This window comes from Lonchura striata, chromosome 1 (genome assembly GCF_050655825.1).
Source record: "Lonchura striata isolate lonStrDom1 chromosome 1, ASM5065582v1, whole genome shotgun sequence".
Classification (NCBI taxonomy): Eukaryota; Metazoa; Chordata; class Aves; order Passeriformes; family Estrildidae; genus Lonchura; species Lonchura striata.
Window position 1 is genome coordinate 68,650,375 of NC_140703.1, and position 16,646 is coordinate 68,667,020.

At 39.9% G+C, this 16,646-nt stretch overlaps 1 protein-coding gene across 8 annotated transcripts in view; it reads left to right on the forward strand.

The window, feature by feature from the left end:
- STARD13 (StAR related lipid transfer domain containing 13) overlaps positions 1–16,646 on the forward strand; it is a 285,778-nt gene that overhangs the window by 117,705 nt on the left and 151,427 nt on the right. For all 8 annotated transcript variants that reach the window (XM_085579263.1, XM_085579267.1, XM_085579273.1 and 5 more), the window contains one exon: positions 4,167–4,200. In XM_085579263.1, coding sequence (XP_085435389.1) covers positions 4,167–4,200 — 34 coding nt within the window. The remainder of the gene's footprint in view (positions 1–4,166; positions 4,201–16,646) is intronic.

Consider the following 16,646-nt stretch of genomic DNA (forward strand, 5'->3'; position numbering starts at 1 on the left):
GCTCAGGTTTGATGGAAGAAATTGAGAATTTCACTTCCCCCTGGTTTCTAACCTGATGAGGAGGCCAAAATGTTGTGATGCAACAGGTATGAGGCAGAATTGCATCCAACCAAGATCTGTCTTCCATGCCACAAGGGGAAATTCTCTGATACAACTCAGGCTGTATATCAAGTGTGATGTCTAATAAACACCTCTGCAGTGGTTGTATTTTAAAGGAAAATTATGAGCTCTGTTGTCAGCCTTTGAAGATGCATCTTAAGCACTAAAATCCAGCAGCCGTTTCAACGCAGTACCAAAGATGGGTGCCAAGTCTGAGAGAAATCAAATTTCTGACACAGCAATCTCAACAGTATTTTCTGTGGAATAGCTTCAGTATTGCCATTATTCTCAGCTGACTAATGTGCTCTAGGGAACTTGCAAGTGTCATCCAGACTGAAGATCTCATTGCAGGAGCCAGGAAACTTCAAGTTAAGGCTAACATTGCTGAGTATCATAATATTACTTCAGTTTTGGGCTGTAGAATTTTATTTTGAAGTAGTAACTAGGATTTTCTTTCCTCTGTAAACATCTTTCCAAAAGGATCTAATAAACCCGCTACACAGATGATTGAGCTTTTCATGTGGATGGCTTTTTTCCTCCTTTAAAACTGCCTATATGTCACTCTAATTAAAACCTGGCAGGTCATTAAATTACTAGAATGAAGAACCAGCATGATTTTCAGTCTTTATATTTTGCAGGACCTTTTTCAGTTTAGAGTGCTTTCCTTCAGTATCAGTGAACCAGTAGGAAGTCATATAGATTTATCCTTTTTCCTCTGCAAGGAGTGTCATGTTTCAGAGTGCTGCTGCCAGTTGCTCACTGCAGAACATAAGCTTACAGAATTCAAAGCCTTTTTTATTAACAGCAGATGTAAAGTAGCCCTGTCCAAATGCCAGGGTTTATTTGATAGCAAGGATATTTCTGATACCATATCTATGTTGAATAAATTCTCTGTCTTTTTTATTAAATGCCTAGAAGAGATATTTGCATGAAGAACAGATACACTAATTACCTTTTTTATTTTTTTTTTTGGAGGGTGTGATTTCCTGAGAGTGAATGATGACTGTTTGACAGGTATTCAGAAATATTAGTGGAAGATAAGGGCATATTTGTAATGGAAGCATAAAGGAGCTAATAACTAATAGAGGTTGATGGGGAAGAGGGAAGCAAAAGATGTGGATGCAAAATAATCTTTTTTTTTCTTTGAAATGGTGTATGATATCACAGGATTGGCTGGCATTACAGGATCCCTGTAGTACTGCAAATTAAAATGGTTTTGAAGTTGTTTGAGTCAACCATTTCACAATCTGTATCAGAAAAAAAAAAAGTTTTTATGTGACAGTAATGTTTCTGGGATATTATTAAGTAATTTAATCCAGTTTCACGAGTTCCATGCCCTGATCACTTATAGTCATGAAAGATTATGTATACATCAGAGAAACACTTTTTTGATGTGTTTATTTATTTTCCTTGTTGACTTTATAATGCTTTTGCTTCTACCTTCACTTCCACTTCACTGAGGAATTAATTTGAGTAATTTGTTTCCACACAGAATGCCTTTCCAGAAAATCACAGAATCGTTGAATCATTCAGGTGGCATAAAACCTCAAAGATCACCAAGTCCAGCCACTAACATAACACTGTTGAGTCCACCATTTAACCTTGTCCCTCAGTGGCACATCTTCATCTACGCATTTTTAATTACCTCCAGGGATGTGACTCCACCCTTCCCTGAACAAACAACCTGTCTCAATGTTTGGCAGTGATTTCTGTGAAGAAGTTTTTCTTAAAATCCAATCAAAACTCCCCCTGGTGAAATTTGAGGCCATGTCAGGTTCTTTATAAATGCAACATGTCCACTTTCCTCCCACCAATAGATCCACAGCCTTTCTTGAGGTACCTGCACTGATACTGAGAGTACAGTTGCCTCATTTATGTCACTGGCTCATGCTGCTCGGATCATGGAGCACAGGCCAACTCTGTCCAGGCAAGCTTTTGGAGACCTTTTCTCACAGAGGTGAACATGGGATGGCCCTGCTGACATGCAGGACTGCTGAGGGGGAGAAGTGGACCCAGCATCTAAACGTTTCTGGTTTCTGTGGACTGGTATACATGCTTCAGCAAATAAAGCATGGCTATATCAGCAGAGTGTGTTTATCTTTGGCTTCTGTTTGACACTTGCAAAATTGTTACAGCTGGAGTTGTACGCAAATGATTTCTGTATTATTCATAGCAGCAGGTGCTGCAGCAGTCATTTGGCTAGAGTTGTACTCTCTTGGTCTATGGTTTCTATATATTTGATTAGCTGGTGCCATGCTGTTCAGATGGGTTGGTTGTCCTCCAATAAATGTATTTTGTTACACAATCAGTTATATAGTGCGTTATCATTTCCGTAAATCACTTCTAGTTGGCAGCTTTCTTTTGCCTCTTGAGATTGTTCCAGCAATAATTTGCATCCTTTTTTGTATGGCATCCTAAAAAGATCTTGGAAGTTAACATAGCCTGAGTGTGTTTTTAATAGCTGGTGTCCTTCTGGCAGCACTAGAATACACAAACCTGTTATACATAAAGGACTGACGTATTTATTTTTGATTTATGTATCATTTATGAATTCTTCAAGAAGTGCTTATCCTAAGATGCAGTATAGCAATTCAGGCATCAGCAAGGCTTATGCCAGAGTTGTGATTCTAAAATCAGGTGCCTGTCCCCTGCCGGGGCGATAAACAACACTGCAGCTCACTGAAGACTGGAGAGACAATATGATATGCCTCACTCCAAAAGGCATCTCAAAAACCTGGCACACTCATGTGGGACCTGCTTGTCCCTGGCCAATTGACATAGCCATGGCTGAATTTCCTACTTCTCTGTGGAAATGAGATGCTTTGCCACTAATGAAACCTGATTTGGACTCACCCGCTCATTATCTTCTCATCAGAAGTGACCACTACTCTTAATCCCTGCTGGCTAAAGATAGATCAACTTCAGCTGCTGCTCAGGCAGACCTTGCAATGGAGCAAGAGGCTCTTTTAGAATTAAATTCTCTTGCAGAAGGCAAAAAAAATGTAGACTAGCTGTGCTTTCCCTATTATTAAGAGAGATGCCTAATCAATTTGGTTCGATGCTCAGAGGAGGAATTTTTCAATATCTCAGTAAAATTTTTCATTAAATAAAAGGTAAACAAAAAGCATGTTTTTATAGAGAGATTCCTATCAAGGCTGCAAAAGCAATATTGACTGAAGAGATAATGGAGCACTTGGTGCATCTGATGGAAAGGTGCGGATGGTTGCCCATGTGCAGACAAGCAGATAACAGGAACAGGGTGTGTCACTGCAAGGCACAGGACTGTGTCTTTTCAGCTGCCTGCATACTGGGCTCTTCACACTGGTACCTGGAGGAATCAGTTCACCCTTCTGTTTAATTAAAAAAAAATTAGGTGCAGTTTCACCTATTATGCTACTTCCATTTACAGCCTGCATTGCTGAGGCAGTGGATGGATCTATGAAAGGAAATGCATTTAATCACTGTCAACAACCTCCTCATTTGGGCACTGAAAGCTATTAAAGAGAAAAGTAATGGACCAAGACGTGCATCCAAGTGTGGTGTTAATGGCACCCCTTTCATTTAGCATGGCAAACCCAAAGCAGCAAGGTGAAAAATATTAAGAAAACAACATGGTGGGTCAGTTTGCCCACAACCTCAGGCAGAGCAACCCTCTCTTGGTCACAGATGAACAGGAACTAGGCATCTACCTTTCTGAGACACCGTGTCCTATTTCTTGCCCATCAGTAGAGCTGACTACACAACTTTTTAGCAGCCTGTCTGCTCCCTGAGCCCCACCAGTATTGCAAGACCCTTTCAGGCATTTTACAGTGTGCTATACCTTATGTATTCTGCTTGTAGAGTATGCTCCTAGACTCACTCACTGCGAGACAGGTGTGAGAATGGGTGCCAGGTTGTCATTAGCAAGCAAACTAGCTATTCTGCATGATTTTTATTGATAAGATCTGGATTTTATGCTTTGTGTAAGGTAGTGATGATTAATAATTACATTGATTGTCATCTTGAAATGTGGAATTTATTTGAAGGAAAAAATATACCATTATTAAAAAAAAATCACTTTCTTACAGATGCTGTTTCAGAAGCTGTGCAAGGAAAAAGCAGGTAAGGCTGCATTACTTCTTGAAAGTTTCTTGGTGGCTTGTGTAACCATGCATGCATTGATGGAGGACCTGGGGAGTCTCTGCTATGAAATGGGTGTTCAGTGCATTTGTGACAATCGCTTTCATGCTGCTGTTCATGACCTATCAGTGTAGGATTAAGGTGGTTCATAGGAAAGCTGATAATTCATCACCTTTTGACTTACACCTTGCAAGGTAAATTCTGAAATAATGGGGATAAACCCAAGCCTTTGTTACTGGTGTCAGAGTGGGACTGAAGGTCTTGCCATGGCGAGGTGTGTGTTATGTGTGAGAGAGGTAGGTAGAGATGAGGAACACCTTTTTTTTCTCAGTGGTCACTCAGCAGCTGAATCTGATGAAGGGGCTCATTATAGAGGCATATTTTTCAAAAGATCTAACAGCCCCTTGGGACCCACATGTCCCAAGTGACAGAGTCACAATGCCTGATTTCTCCCCTGGCAGGAGCACACTATCTGGTTGAATCATTTTTCATTATTAACAGCATTAGTGAGTTTCATCATTATGGAGGAATTGTTTAGGGCCAGCAAGGCACAAAGACTGGAGCAATAAGCATAGCTAAAGACTCAGATACCCTGAACTGCACATACATTATCATGCCAGGAGCTAAGGAAAGGTTTGGATAGACATATGTACACACACAGCGATCCTGGTTCAGCAAGATACTTAACACACAATTAAACTCGCATTTGACAAAACCAATTAATTGCAACAGGCATAAGAAACTGCTTGGATGATTTGCTTAATTGAGAGTAAATGTCCTTATTAAATTGTAATGAAGCACAATTAGGAAATACAGAGAAAAGGAACTGCTTCCCAGAATGTGGGTTACTGGGGTTTAATAACAGCCTCACAATTTTGCAAAAAGAAATGTTCCCAAAGTCTAGATGAATCCACCTTCCCACGAAAGTCTTTGCCAGCTAGAAATATTTCAGTCATAAACCAACTGACCTCTGGAGTCACCCATTTCTGACTGCATTTTCTGTTTTGTTAGTCAGGATGTGTGCAGAGAGTGCCAATTAAAAGGAAAGCAATTGGACATTGCTGCTGTAATTACCCCTCTGTCCTTAGATGACTTAGCATCTTTTTTTTGGCCTGAAGGACTAGTTTAAGCCAGTTTGTTCACTCAGTGATTTCTTCTTGCATCTGTCTCTGATCTAAACTGCATCCACTGTTCATTCCAAGGACCAGCCTTAACTAAGTTAAATTCAGATGAATGTGGCTTTTTGGAGTCAATTTCACTGATTCAGTGTCTCTGCTGGCAAAACATAGTGGCTTAGCAAAATGACAGAAATTTTGGGTTATAAAACTCAGGTCTCCATAGGCAGTTTCACCCTCATGTGTTTTAATTAAGGTCAACAAAACATGAAGGCTGCTGAGCAAAGTGTAAATGTACATATTTTCATTCATTAACTTTTGCTGCTTTACGATTTGGATGTGGATTCATTCCATGATGGTATTTGCCAAGGAAACACATGCCTGGGCTTTTCCAAAGCTAAACAAATTTCAGAAGTTCTGAGATTATTTGAGCAATTGTTTTAATTGTCTTCATTGTTGGATCAACACCTCTCTGTGCCACTGAAGGCTCACTTTATAAAGAAAAGAAAAACCTGTCAATGGCAATGCATTTTAAAGAAAATTAATTAATTTAGCAGTGTTCCCATTTTATAGTATTATTGATTTTTAATTATTTTACTTTTATGATAATATTAATTTTATCAGAGAGATAAAGTTTTAGTGCCCATCCTAATGGGAGAACTGTAGGATGACGATTGAAAATCTGATGACTGCAAGCATGAAAGAAGAATGATGGTCATTTTCTGACACAGTTTGGTCACCAAGGTGAAACTTTAATCATAGAAATCTAGCATATGGTAGAGCTGGCAATAAATTTATCATTAAAATGCTTCTGGAAGAAAATGTCCATTTCTTCAAATAGGACATTTTACAGGAAAAGGTTTGCATCCATTGATCTATTTTAAATTGTTTCTGTAAAATAGGCACACACTTCTCAACATACAATGATATAACAGTCTTCAAAGTGAGAAGTGTTAAGTTTTATTAAACTTTGAAATTTTGGCTTTGAAATTTGATACATTGAAGTATTAAAAAAAAGAGAAATAAAAAGACAAAACCTGATTGAAATTACAAAAAATTGAAAATCTTTGTCTTGAACTAAAGGAGTTTCTTCCAGATTTGCAGTTACTTAAACATTTCTGATATTTTCTGCACTTTCTGGATAATAAATTTTCTCTTTTGAAATTCTTGAATGAGAAGAAAACCTATCCTGCCTGTACCAGCACAACACAGCACTCACTGTTTGTTTTCTGCATCATTGTCCCCTTACATCCTTACTTCTTATTCTTTCTCATTTTCTTTTGTATTCTATTTTTCTGACCCCTTTCTTGGTAAGAGCTCTAGAGCTCTCAGAGGGCAAGGGAATCTTTCCCAGAGTGCCAGTGGGTCACCCTGCCCTCCCCACCAAAGAGCACCTATAACCCCATCCAGTCAGGAGCTGGGGATGCACAGGGCAGCTCAGAGCTGCTGCAGCTGAGATGGGAACTTCTGCAGCCCTTTCCCCAAGGCTGGACTGTCCTCAGCTTCCAGTCATTCTCCATGTAAACATATTTGCATATGAGAGGGAAAAACCTGCCCTTTGGAATGCTGTTCTCTCTCCTGTTGAAGTTTATGTTTCTTTTTATTTCCCCCAAATTAATGCAATATTCTGGGGCTTCCATTACCTGGATTTGTAGTGGGTGCCTCACAATATGTTAAACAGGATACCCAAAATGTGTCTAAGAAAAGCTACAGCTGCACAGACCATCCAGACACACCAGGGAACCTCATCTGAAGTACCAGCATTGCTGGCAGTGTCACTGCATGCTTGCCAGCCTTGTGTCATTACTTCCAGATGTAGTAACGTTGGTACTTAGTACATGCACTGGAATGAATGATAATGTAACCATTCAAAAAATTAAATAATAGTTAGATGTGATTCTTGAAGCATTAATTTATTCTGCTTTCTGCTTTTTTTAATCATGACAAGATGCTGTATGAGCTGACGGCTCCCTGGGGAATGGGGCAGACACAGGAACAGAGGTCAGACAGCTTCAGGGTGAGGCCTGGGGACAGGGATGTCAGTCTGCAAGTTGGGTCACATGGCTGGGCAGGGCTGTGGCAGAGAACAGCCCTGCCAGAGCATCATGGGGCTGAGATGGACAGCTCTGAGATGGCTGAAATGGAGTTCCACAGACTCTGAAATTTATACATTTATATAATTTCATGCTATTAAATAAATACAATGTTATTTGGACTTAGATCTAGGCTGCAAATGTGGTGTTGCCCACACCCTTTAAGATGTAGTTAGCAAAGTGCAAGGGACAGGTGCAAGAGAGGACAAGCAGTTTGGAGTAGAAAAGTTGTTTTCATGCAGACAGGCTCACCCTTGGCCTGAGGTGAGCAAGTTGTCTGTTGGCTTTCTGTTCAAGTGGTAGACAGGAAGGCAATTCACACTTGTATGGCTTGTATGTGATGGTATTAATAAGCAAGTGCTACAAATATGTAAAAAATACCGTATTCTGTGTTTTTACCAAGACCTGCGAAAACACCAGATTTATCCACTGAACTCTGCTTCCTTTTGGAATGAATGTGGCTATCCTGGTGGTACCTGAGGTTTCAGCCATTAAACTACATTCCTGCTGTCATTAATGATGACATTAGATGATGCCATTAATAGGACTGCCTTGGTTCTATCTCTGTGCAATAAACCAATCTGTTCAAGTCATCATAATCAATGCTTTTCTTCTCATACTGCCAGGTACATAACACCAAACCTAGTCTGCACTAGCTATCTCTTCTGCCCTTGCAATGTAGAAGGTCCTAATTGTCTGCTGTGGTACCCTAGAGAGCACCATGCTTAGCTGCTCCTATTGCCATTAGATTGCTGCTGGGTTTGTGGCTAACCTGTGGCAGTCACTACTAAAACCTGGCTGACTGATGATGTGTGTCCTTACTATCCCCCAGTATATGTCTTAGTAAAAATCATTCCACTCAGATTGAGCATTCTAGCTGCCTAATGTATTTTAAAGTTATCACCCATAGCTCAAGATGACTAATACAGAGCACACTTCATCACTGGCAGGGAAAATGAGCCCTCACTTTGCTGACAAAAATTTGAAGTCGGATTAAAAGCTGACACATCCTCTATTTTAGTGGTATGTATGAAACACTAAATATAGCAGTGTGCTCATGTATTTGCTGATGCATGGTAATGTAGTCTGTAGCAGAACAGCAATGGGCTGGCAAGGAAGATGGTGCACTGCGGTAATACGATAAAATCCTCATGTGACCTTGGCCATTTCAGAAGTACTCCACAGATAATTGTGTATCCTTGACTGATATAATGCAAAATTCAAACAGGGGCAGTAGTGGTCCCAGGGCTTTAATGAGCAGCCTGATACTGCAATATTTGCCTAGGCACAATGCAAATTGACTTCAAGGAGAGGTCTCCATAGTGTAAGAAACAGAACTGTGCTATATGCACATACACATATACAGCTATATGCAGCTGTATATGAAAAACTGCCAACAACGGGCCTGATTCTGGGAAATGGGAGGGAGCTGGAACTCCATCTGGCTCTTGTTAGAAACTGAAGGTGCTCGATTCATCACAAAATCAAACCTGAGTACAGTACTTTCAACTGATTACATATTTTTATATTTCCTTAGTCATAAAAGGTTTTATGCTCCTGGTTTTATTTTACCTTTCCTGCAGTCCCTGGGTAGGAATTATGGGCTAATCACACTCTGAACAGGGAAATGGATGTGGCTCACAGAACCATATACCCTCTGGGATTTTCCTCTTGTTTGTGGGGGGATGGAGGGGATCTCTTTCAGCCTTTCACTTGCCATGGATGTCTGGCAAGTGTGCTGGTGGTGGAGCTGAGGCTGTGACTGTGAAACCCCTCTTCTCATCCCCTTCAGAAGAGAGCAGCACTGGATTAGACATTCAGCGGTGTCTTGCAAGACCTAAGCAGTACTTGTGTCTCATGCTGTCATTACTCCAGCTATAAAAGTTTACCCAAGATGAAAACCTGACCTTAAATAACTGGAGAAAATAATATATCCCCATCCAATGATCCCGTGCACTTACTACAAAGCAGAGCAGGGTCACTTTGACATGCTTCCAGCACAAAGTGGAGGTGCTTACTTTGGACTGAAAAATGAACAGGCTGTTTTCCTAAGGAGTGGAAGTAAACTACTGAATAAACCCAGCTGTTTGGCCTCTTAACTAGTTATGCTCTGTGTTGCTCAAATTAGAAGTAGGTAGAGTTGGTGCTTATCCTGCAGTCAATTCATCAGAAGGTCATTTCATTTGGCTTCAGTTCTAACTTTTCTGTAGTGCCAGTTTGGCTTCCAAAATTAGGCAATGAGATTGCCTCTTCTTTTCATAATCAGAAATTATAGAACAAAGCCCTTCTTTGTTCTTCTAAAAAGGCAAATCTTTCCTAGTCAGCTCTTACTGATGTATTGGAGTAGTTGAGGTCACTGGGATCTTCTCTCAAAAGCAAGAAGGAAATGAGATATTGCTGTTTCTCAAAAAAAACCCAAAAAACAAAACAGCCAGGTATAGATTAGAAATTTATATGTTTACTCTTTTAGTATGTGAATTATAGACGAAAGCTTGATCCATTAAGAAGTACTCTGAATTTTATATGACATTTCTAAAACAATACAGCAGCAATATATAAAAACACTTTATATACATGCAACTACTCAAAGTAATTCTGAATATCTTTTTCTATTTTTCTTCTCCATGGTTCTTTCTGTGACTTTGATTTTTAGTCAATATTTTTAAATAATAAAGAAAAATACTGAAAATAGAGATTAAAAATATTAAAAATAATATCTAGTTCATTATTGTACAAAATATAGGTAATTTCAGAATGAAGATATTATAAATACTTCTCCTATCTCAGTTTGGTTACAGCTTGGACTCCTAAGGAGAGCTGAACACTAAGCATCTGGTAGATGAGCTTGGGTTTGTAACAACTCTTTGAGATGTGACTGGAACCTTGCTGTAAAAGGTGATCTAATTCTGATTGATAAATTGCTCTAAAGTTTTGCCTCTGTTGGAATTAGGTGGTGTTGGTTTCCAGCAACTAAGTTTATGGAGACACAGGATTCTCAAGTCATTTTTTTCTGTGACTGAGCAATTGCCTGACAAAGGTTGCAGCCAGCCAGCCATATATTCAGCTCCCTTGCTCCTGAGCAGCCAACTTATTTTAAACTGGGGGCTTCCAAGAGTTATGGCAGAGGGCAAATTTTGCCATTTAACATTTCTTTCAAAAGCAACAAATGCCTGGAAAATTTTCACTGAATAATAATAATGTAAAAGTATATTTGTTTTCTGTTTCAATTAGACCTTTCCCTCAGACCTCTCTGATAGCCACAAAGCAAGCTATGTCCTTGTGTTTTATTTCCTGTGCAAGACATTACTGCGAAAGTTTGAAGGTTAGACAACCTTTAACCAATGTTAAAGTATACAAGTAGCAAAATAAACCTTTAGCTTTTTATTATGCTAACTAAGCATTAAAGCTCTGGGGCACACACAAAGAATAATCTATATGGTAGGAACCTTTTGTTTTCACAGAAAGCATTTCTAATGGGTAGCAAGCAGTTCCAACAATTTTAGTATTTCCCATTAGAAAACATTTCCCTTGCAACCATTCATTAGGTTCAGCTTTTGTTTTTTAACTCTATAGTATCATTTCCTAAGGATTAAGGTTTAAGGTTTTGTGCTACATCAGAGAGACATGCATCATGTCTCTGAACAGCTCAGCACATAAGATGGATTTTGCACTGTTTCTTTGTTTGCAAGTCAGGCAGGAAAACAGAAAAGCTTCTGGCTGGAACATACTGCAGAGTATTTGGGACAATAAAGCAAATCAAAGCAGTCAGCTTCTGGCTTTGGCAACACAGGACCTTTTGTGGGGCTGCAGTCAGACCATGCCACTGTTTGCTGCTATTGAGCAACCTGCCGTGGTGCATCCTCTGCTCAGAGGAGATGGCCATGGCTCAAGGACACACAGCATCTGTGTAGCTGGGAGTGGCTGTGAGCAGAGGCGCCTCTTTCCACTTCCCTGAGCACCATGGAACTGTGGCTCATGCCAGAACTGAGCACAGGACCTCTAGGCATGAGCCTCAACAGTTTGCAGTGGGGTAATGACTGCATTAATTGGAAGGAAGTTATCACTGCATAAGCCTCTCCCTAAATATAATGGGACCACTAGAGGAGGACAAAGAGCTATATAGTGTTGATGTCAACTACTAAGAAACAGGAGCCTTTTTAGAAGGCTTCTCAGCTGAAAACCATCCAGTCTTTGCCCTTCCTGTTCTCTGTATTAGATTCCACCCAGGCCAGCAAGTTGCTATTAAAGAAATGCACATATAGATGCTGGTATTTATTGAGTGCTCAGCATAAGGCATAAACAAATTAGTAAATTCCACCATGCTGTCAACCCACCACTGAACTGCAGCCAGAGGAGGAGACTGGAGCTGCATATGAATGCTAAAGACATACCAAAGCTATCCCATATACCATTCCGTTGTATACAATGGCATCTGTCAGTTGTGATCTTGGCTCTGTGTCTTTATGAAGGCAGAGCAATTGGAAAGGCAAGTTCAAGAAAACAGATGGCGAAAAGGTTGCTTCACTAGTGGGCATTATTAAGTGGATCTGAATCTGCTATTCCAGCCTTCATAAAGTGTAGGCTTTTGACATGGAATTTGGGAGGGTAATGGCTGTAGGTTTTTATTTTATATTTATTTATATTGGATATATGCCTACCCTAGAGTATTTCTTGGTTCCCAAAGACACCGTTATAAAAGGTTTCTATGATTTAACTCTGAGAAATAAACTGATTCTAGCATAGAATCTTGCAGGTATATCCTGTAGAAAATTAGGAATTTTTTCCTTTGTTGATTGAAACTCTCTGCCAGTTGCAGTCACCAGCAACATTTTGGGATTATACTTAGTCTCTTAATGATGCATTTTTTGCTGTAGAGGAAATTATTTGTATCTATAAAGAAAAAAATAGCCTCTGCTTTTCATGTAGCTGAGGAAATGGGAGACTCATATATGTGTGAGACTCATATATGTGTGTGTGTGTGTGTGTGTGTGTGTGTGTGTGTGTGTGTGTATATACACATATATATATATATGTATGTATATATAATGGGAAATATTGTATTTCATAAAATGTCTGTAGTTCTTTCAGGACACTCTTAAAAATGCTGCTTACTTGGATTGCCAACAAGATCATTTATTATTTTTAAATTTTTTTGAACTGAGGTAGTGACACTTGGCCTCAGGCCAGAATAGTGTCCTTGTGAGCACTGTACAGGCAGAACAAAGTCCTTCCCTCACAAACCTTATAGCCTTACATTATCATCAATAGTTTTCATACAAAAAGATGACTTAAAAATTTACATTTGTTTCTAATTCAGCATTCAAATAATTTCTCAGTAGCTTATTTTCATGCATGTTGGTCCATGAACTGATTGGTGTCCAGGTTACAGTCCCCATCCTGCCAGGTGCTCTTTGCTGTGTCATTTATTTGTGCTAAGTTTGGCTCCAGGAAGGGCTTACAGTAGCACTGTGGCTGTATGGAGAGCCTCCGTACCTACTCGTGCGTGCCCGAAACCACCTGAGTGGTAAGCCTTGGCTCAGCCAGCTGCAGCTCAAGGCTTCTGAGGACAGAAAAATCAGAGAAGGAGTGTCTATGGGATCTTGGTGATTCACTTCTGCCAAAGGAAGACAGAAGGGTCTGGGGTACAAAATAGGAGACAGAGATTCAAAGAATTGTTTCTTCTCTGCCTTCTTCCCAAAGCAGTGAAGAAAGAATGTGGAAAGAAATAATTATAACATCCCTGAACGAACTATTTTTCTTTCAAACCTTCCCCAGAAGTACCTGCCTTATTATCCATGCCAGGACTCCATCAAGAGAAGCCACAAATTTTGATTTCCAGGGTCTTTGAGTAGGCAAAGCAGGTATAAGGCCATAAGTTCTTTGGCATCACTAGCAGACTACTGATATTGAGATCTGTTTGTTTGATAAATATATAGCACATAAAGTTAGCCCTTCCTTTCACACATTTTTCTTGTCTGCTGACCAACACATAGTCAAAATCTTCATTTACAGCTCTGTGGACTCTCGTGTGGTAAGAAAAAGGTAAGTTGAGTTTCCAAAGTTAAAATAAACTTCTGTTTAATATTTCTACCTATTTATAAGACAGACATAACAGATGCAGTACACTCAATGGCTGGATGATGTATTGGAGAACTCAATATATTCAGTAGCATAGTTTAAAGTGCACCTTTTCATTTGTTGCTTTTGTTGTTGTGATCCTTTTCTATGACCTCATATTTCTGGATTTTTTTAAGTATAACAACAACCTTATAGGGATGATATCCAGAGTATTAAGCTACACCTAAAGAGTGAGTGTATACGGAAATATATGAGAGTGTCTGTAATTTGCTGTGATGTATATATGATACATTGATGTAAGTATAGTATACTCTGCTTCCTTAGGTCTTGATAAACCCTGTGTCTTGTGAGGCTCAGAAGGAAATAAATTTACTCTGCAAGTGTTCATTTGAAACAGCTACACTTTATACTTAAACAACACATACTTTGATGGGGAGAAGACCTTTCCAGTGGTTGTGTTCCCTTGGGTTTGATCCTTCTTTTAGCAGAGTCTGGCACACTGTCCTTGGCGATGTCAATGGAGGCCAAATGGAGTGATGGAGTACTGGAGTTCTGAGCTGCAGGGTTGTCAGGCATGAATTGCTGTCCTGTGGAAATGGCAGAGCCACCTCCATTTACAGCACTTAGGCTTATGTCATCAGTATTCTTTTAGATGTCACAGAGAAGCTGCTCCTGGGTCTTGGCAGGAAGCACTCCCCCACACCCACTTCAGACTCTTTCCTTCTCTTTGCCTCCTCTCCTGTGAGCAAAAGCTCTGTCAAGAAAGCACCTTTATTTGAGCCAGGAACAGAGGCAGCTGATACTCAGCTAGTTATTTTGATTGCCTGGCTGGTAGGGGTTGGGGGAACAGATAATGTCAAGATTTCCTCTGCATTCCAGATATGTTTTCCTCCCACGGTTAGCAGGCGGCGAGTGTGACTTTTCCCACTCAGCTTTTCCCACAGTCAGTAAGACTTATCTGACAATGGAGTTAGTGTCAACTGTCCAAAACTAACTAGGAGATATCTTCCTTTCACCACTCCTCTGCTGTTATTGCTTATCAATGTCACTCTCCAGCTTAAATGACTGTTTAATTTACAGACATACTGAGACAAATTCACTTCTGTTGCAGCTTCAGTGAGCTCAGTGGAGTTACACTGAGTTTGGCCGTAGGTGTCTGAAAAGCACAAGTGGTAGGAACGTGATACTAACAGAAACAAGAACATTGCAACAGTCAAAACAAAAAGGAAGCCCTGAGCTTTGGCAGGATGCCCATTTCAGATTTCGAAGTGTGATCCAACAAGGTGTTCGTGTTTTACAGCTGGTGCTGCAAGAGAAAAGTTGTTATTCAACAGCAAAACAATTCCTGTATCTCCACATCAAAACACAGCCCATGTTAAAAAGCAACAAAGAAAGAAACAAGTTATAGGCTTTCAGAACAAAAATTCTATTGGGAACCATGACAAATTTCCTTTTAGCTCTATTAGAGACTTTGAAAAGACTAGAGTGAAACTGAAGCACACTCAACCTGAGATTTTCAAATGAGTCTAAAAGGGTTGAATACTGAAATACTACTAGAATTCCACAGCAAAAGGAAATGTGAGATGGAATTGATACCTCCAGGTTTATCTCCAGTCCAAGATGGCTTTCTAAGAACCTCTTCTGTAACTGGGGGTAGAGAGGCATTTTCAAATTGTAACATCTTTTCCAGCTAGATCAAGTCCTGTTCCATAGGCCTACTGTAGCACCTCTTCTAGGCAGCTGGTTTAGAATGGAATGAGATATCCTCTCAAGGACATGTGTTTCCAACCCACCTTTCAACTTCCCTCAATTCTCTTTTAACAGTGGGTGTCCAAAATTCAAGGAAGGGAAATCTATTGCTCTTGAAATTTTATTAACATTTCTGTTTCACAGATGAAGTTAAAATGAATGAAGTGCAAAACTAAGCATTCTAAAGTTCACTCAGTTAATTCTGTTAACTTGGACTAGCATTGCAAACAGAGATCATTGCATCTAGAGCACTTTGTTCATTGCTCTGTTCAATTCTCTACACCATGCACAAATCCCACCTACTGGATTTGTCTGTGATAGTCTTCTGGACTCCCCTGTATCTGTTCCCTTTCTCTACATTTCCTTTGCAAAATACAGTTTTAGTTTTCCTCCTTACCACTATTTATTTTCCTCTTACAGTCACAGCCATTTTAGAGTCTGTTTACTCTCCTGCTCATGATGCCTTAAGGTGTCCTCCCTCCCTCCCTCCCTCCCTCCCTCCCTCCCTCCCTTCCTCCCTTCCTTCCTTCCTTCCTTCCTTCCTTCCTTCCTTCCTTCCTGCCTGCCTTCCTTCTTGCCTTCCTGCCTGCCTTCCTCCCTCCCTCCCTCCCTCCCTCCTTTCCTGTTGCCTCTATTCCATACCTCTGTGTTGTCCAGAACATCTTACTCCTCTCTGGTTCTCAGTGAAATGGGCAAATGAGACTGCAAGATCTCTAAACCCATGCATAACACTTCTCCACCCTTGCAATCAAAACAAATTCTTGCTTTTCTTTCTGCTGGTTAATGGACACGTCATAGTCTATCATTGCAGCACACATGGGTTATGTCTTCTCGACTGGCTGGGAATTAATTAATTACACCTTTCTGGGTAATAACAAGCAGCGTTTAAAAACTGTGAACCAAAAGCTGAAATTCCAGATTCCTGTTTATATTCCCGGATGATGACTTGTATCCACTTCTGAGACTTGGAAAGGGACTTATACTTTAAGACTTAGGAGAACAGTTTATAAAACCATGAAATTTTTGTGCCTGGACAGAGTATTTCCTTAATGCATTTTCCTTAACAGACTTAATGCTTGGATGTGAGCACATTCTGGAGTCTTTTTTGCAAATAAGATACAAAGAAATTTCCACTGTCAGAAGTGGACCTAAATGTGGAAGTGCTGGAACACATTCATCAGGTTCAGCTGTCCAATGGAGATAAAATCATACCCATTTTTAAAGTTGAAAAGAAGTTATTGTGGGCAACAAAAATAATTACTGCTTACTGCTTCCCACATTAATTATCATATGTTTCTGAAAACAACAAAGCAATCTATAACATTCCCAAATGAGAATACAGATGTAGGATCCAGTATGGGTTTGTAAAAAGAAAAAAGAAGCTGCTTTTGCA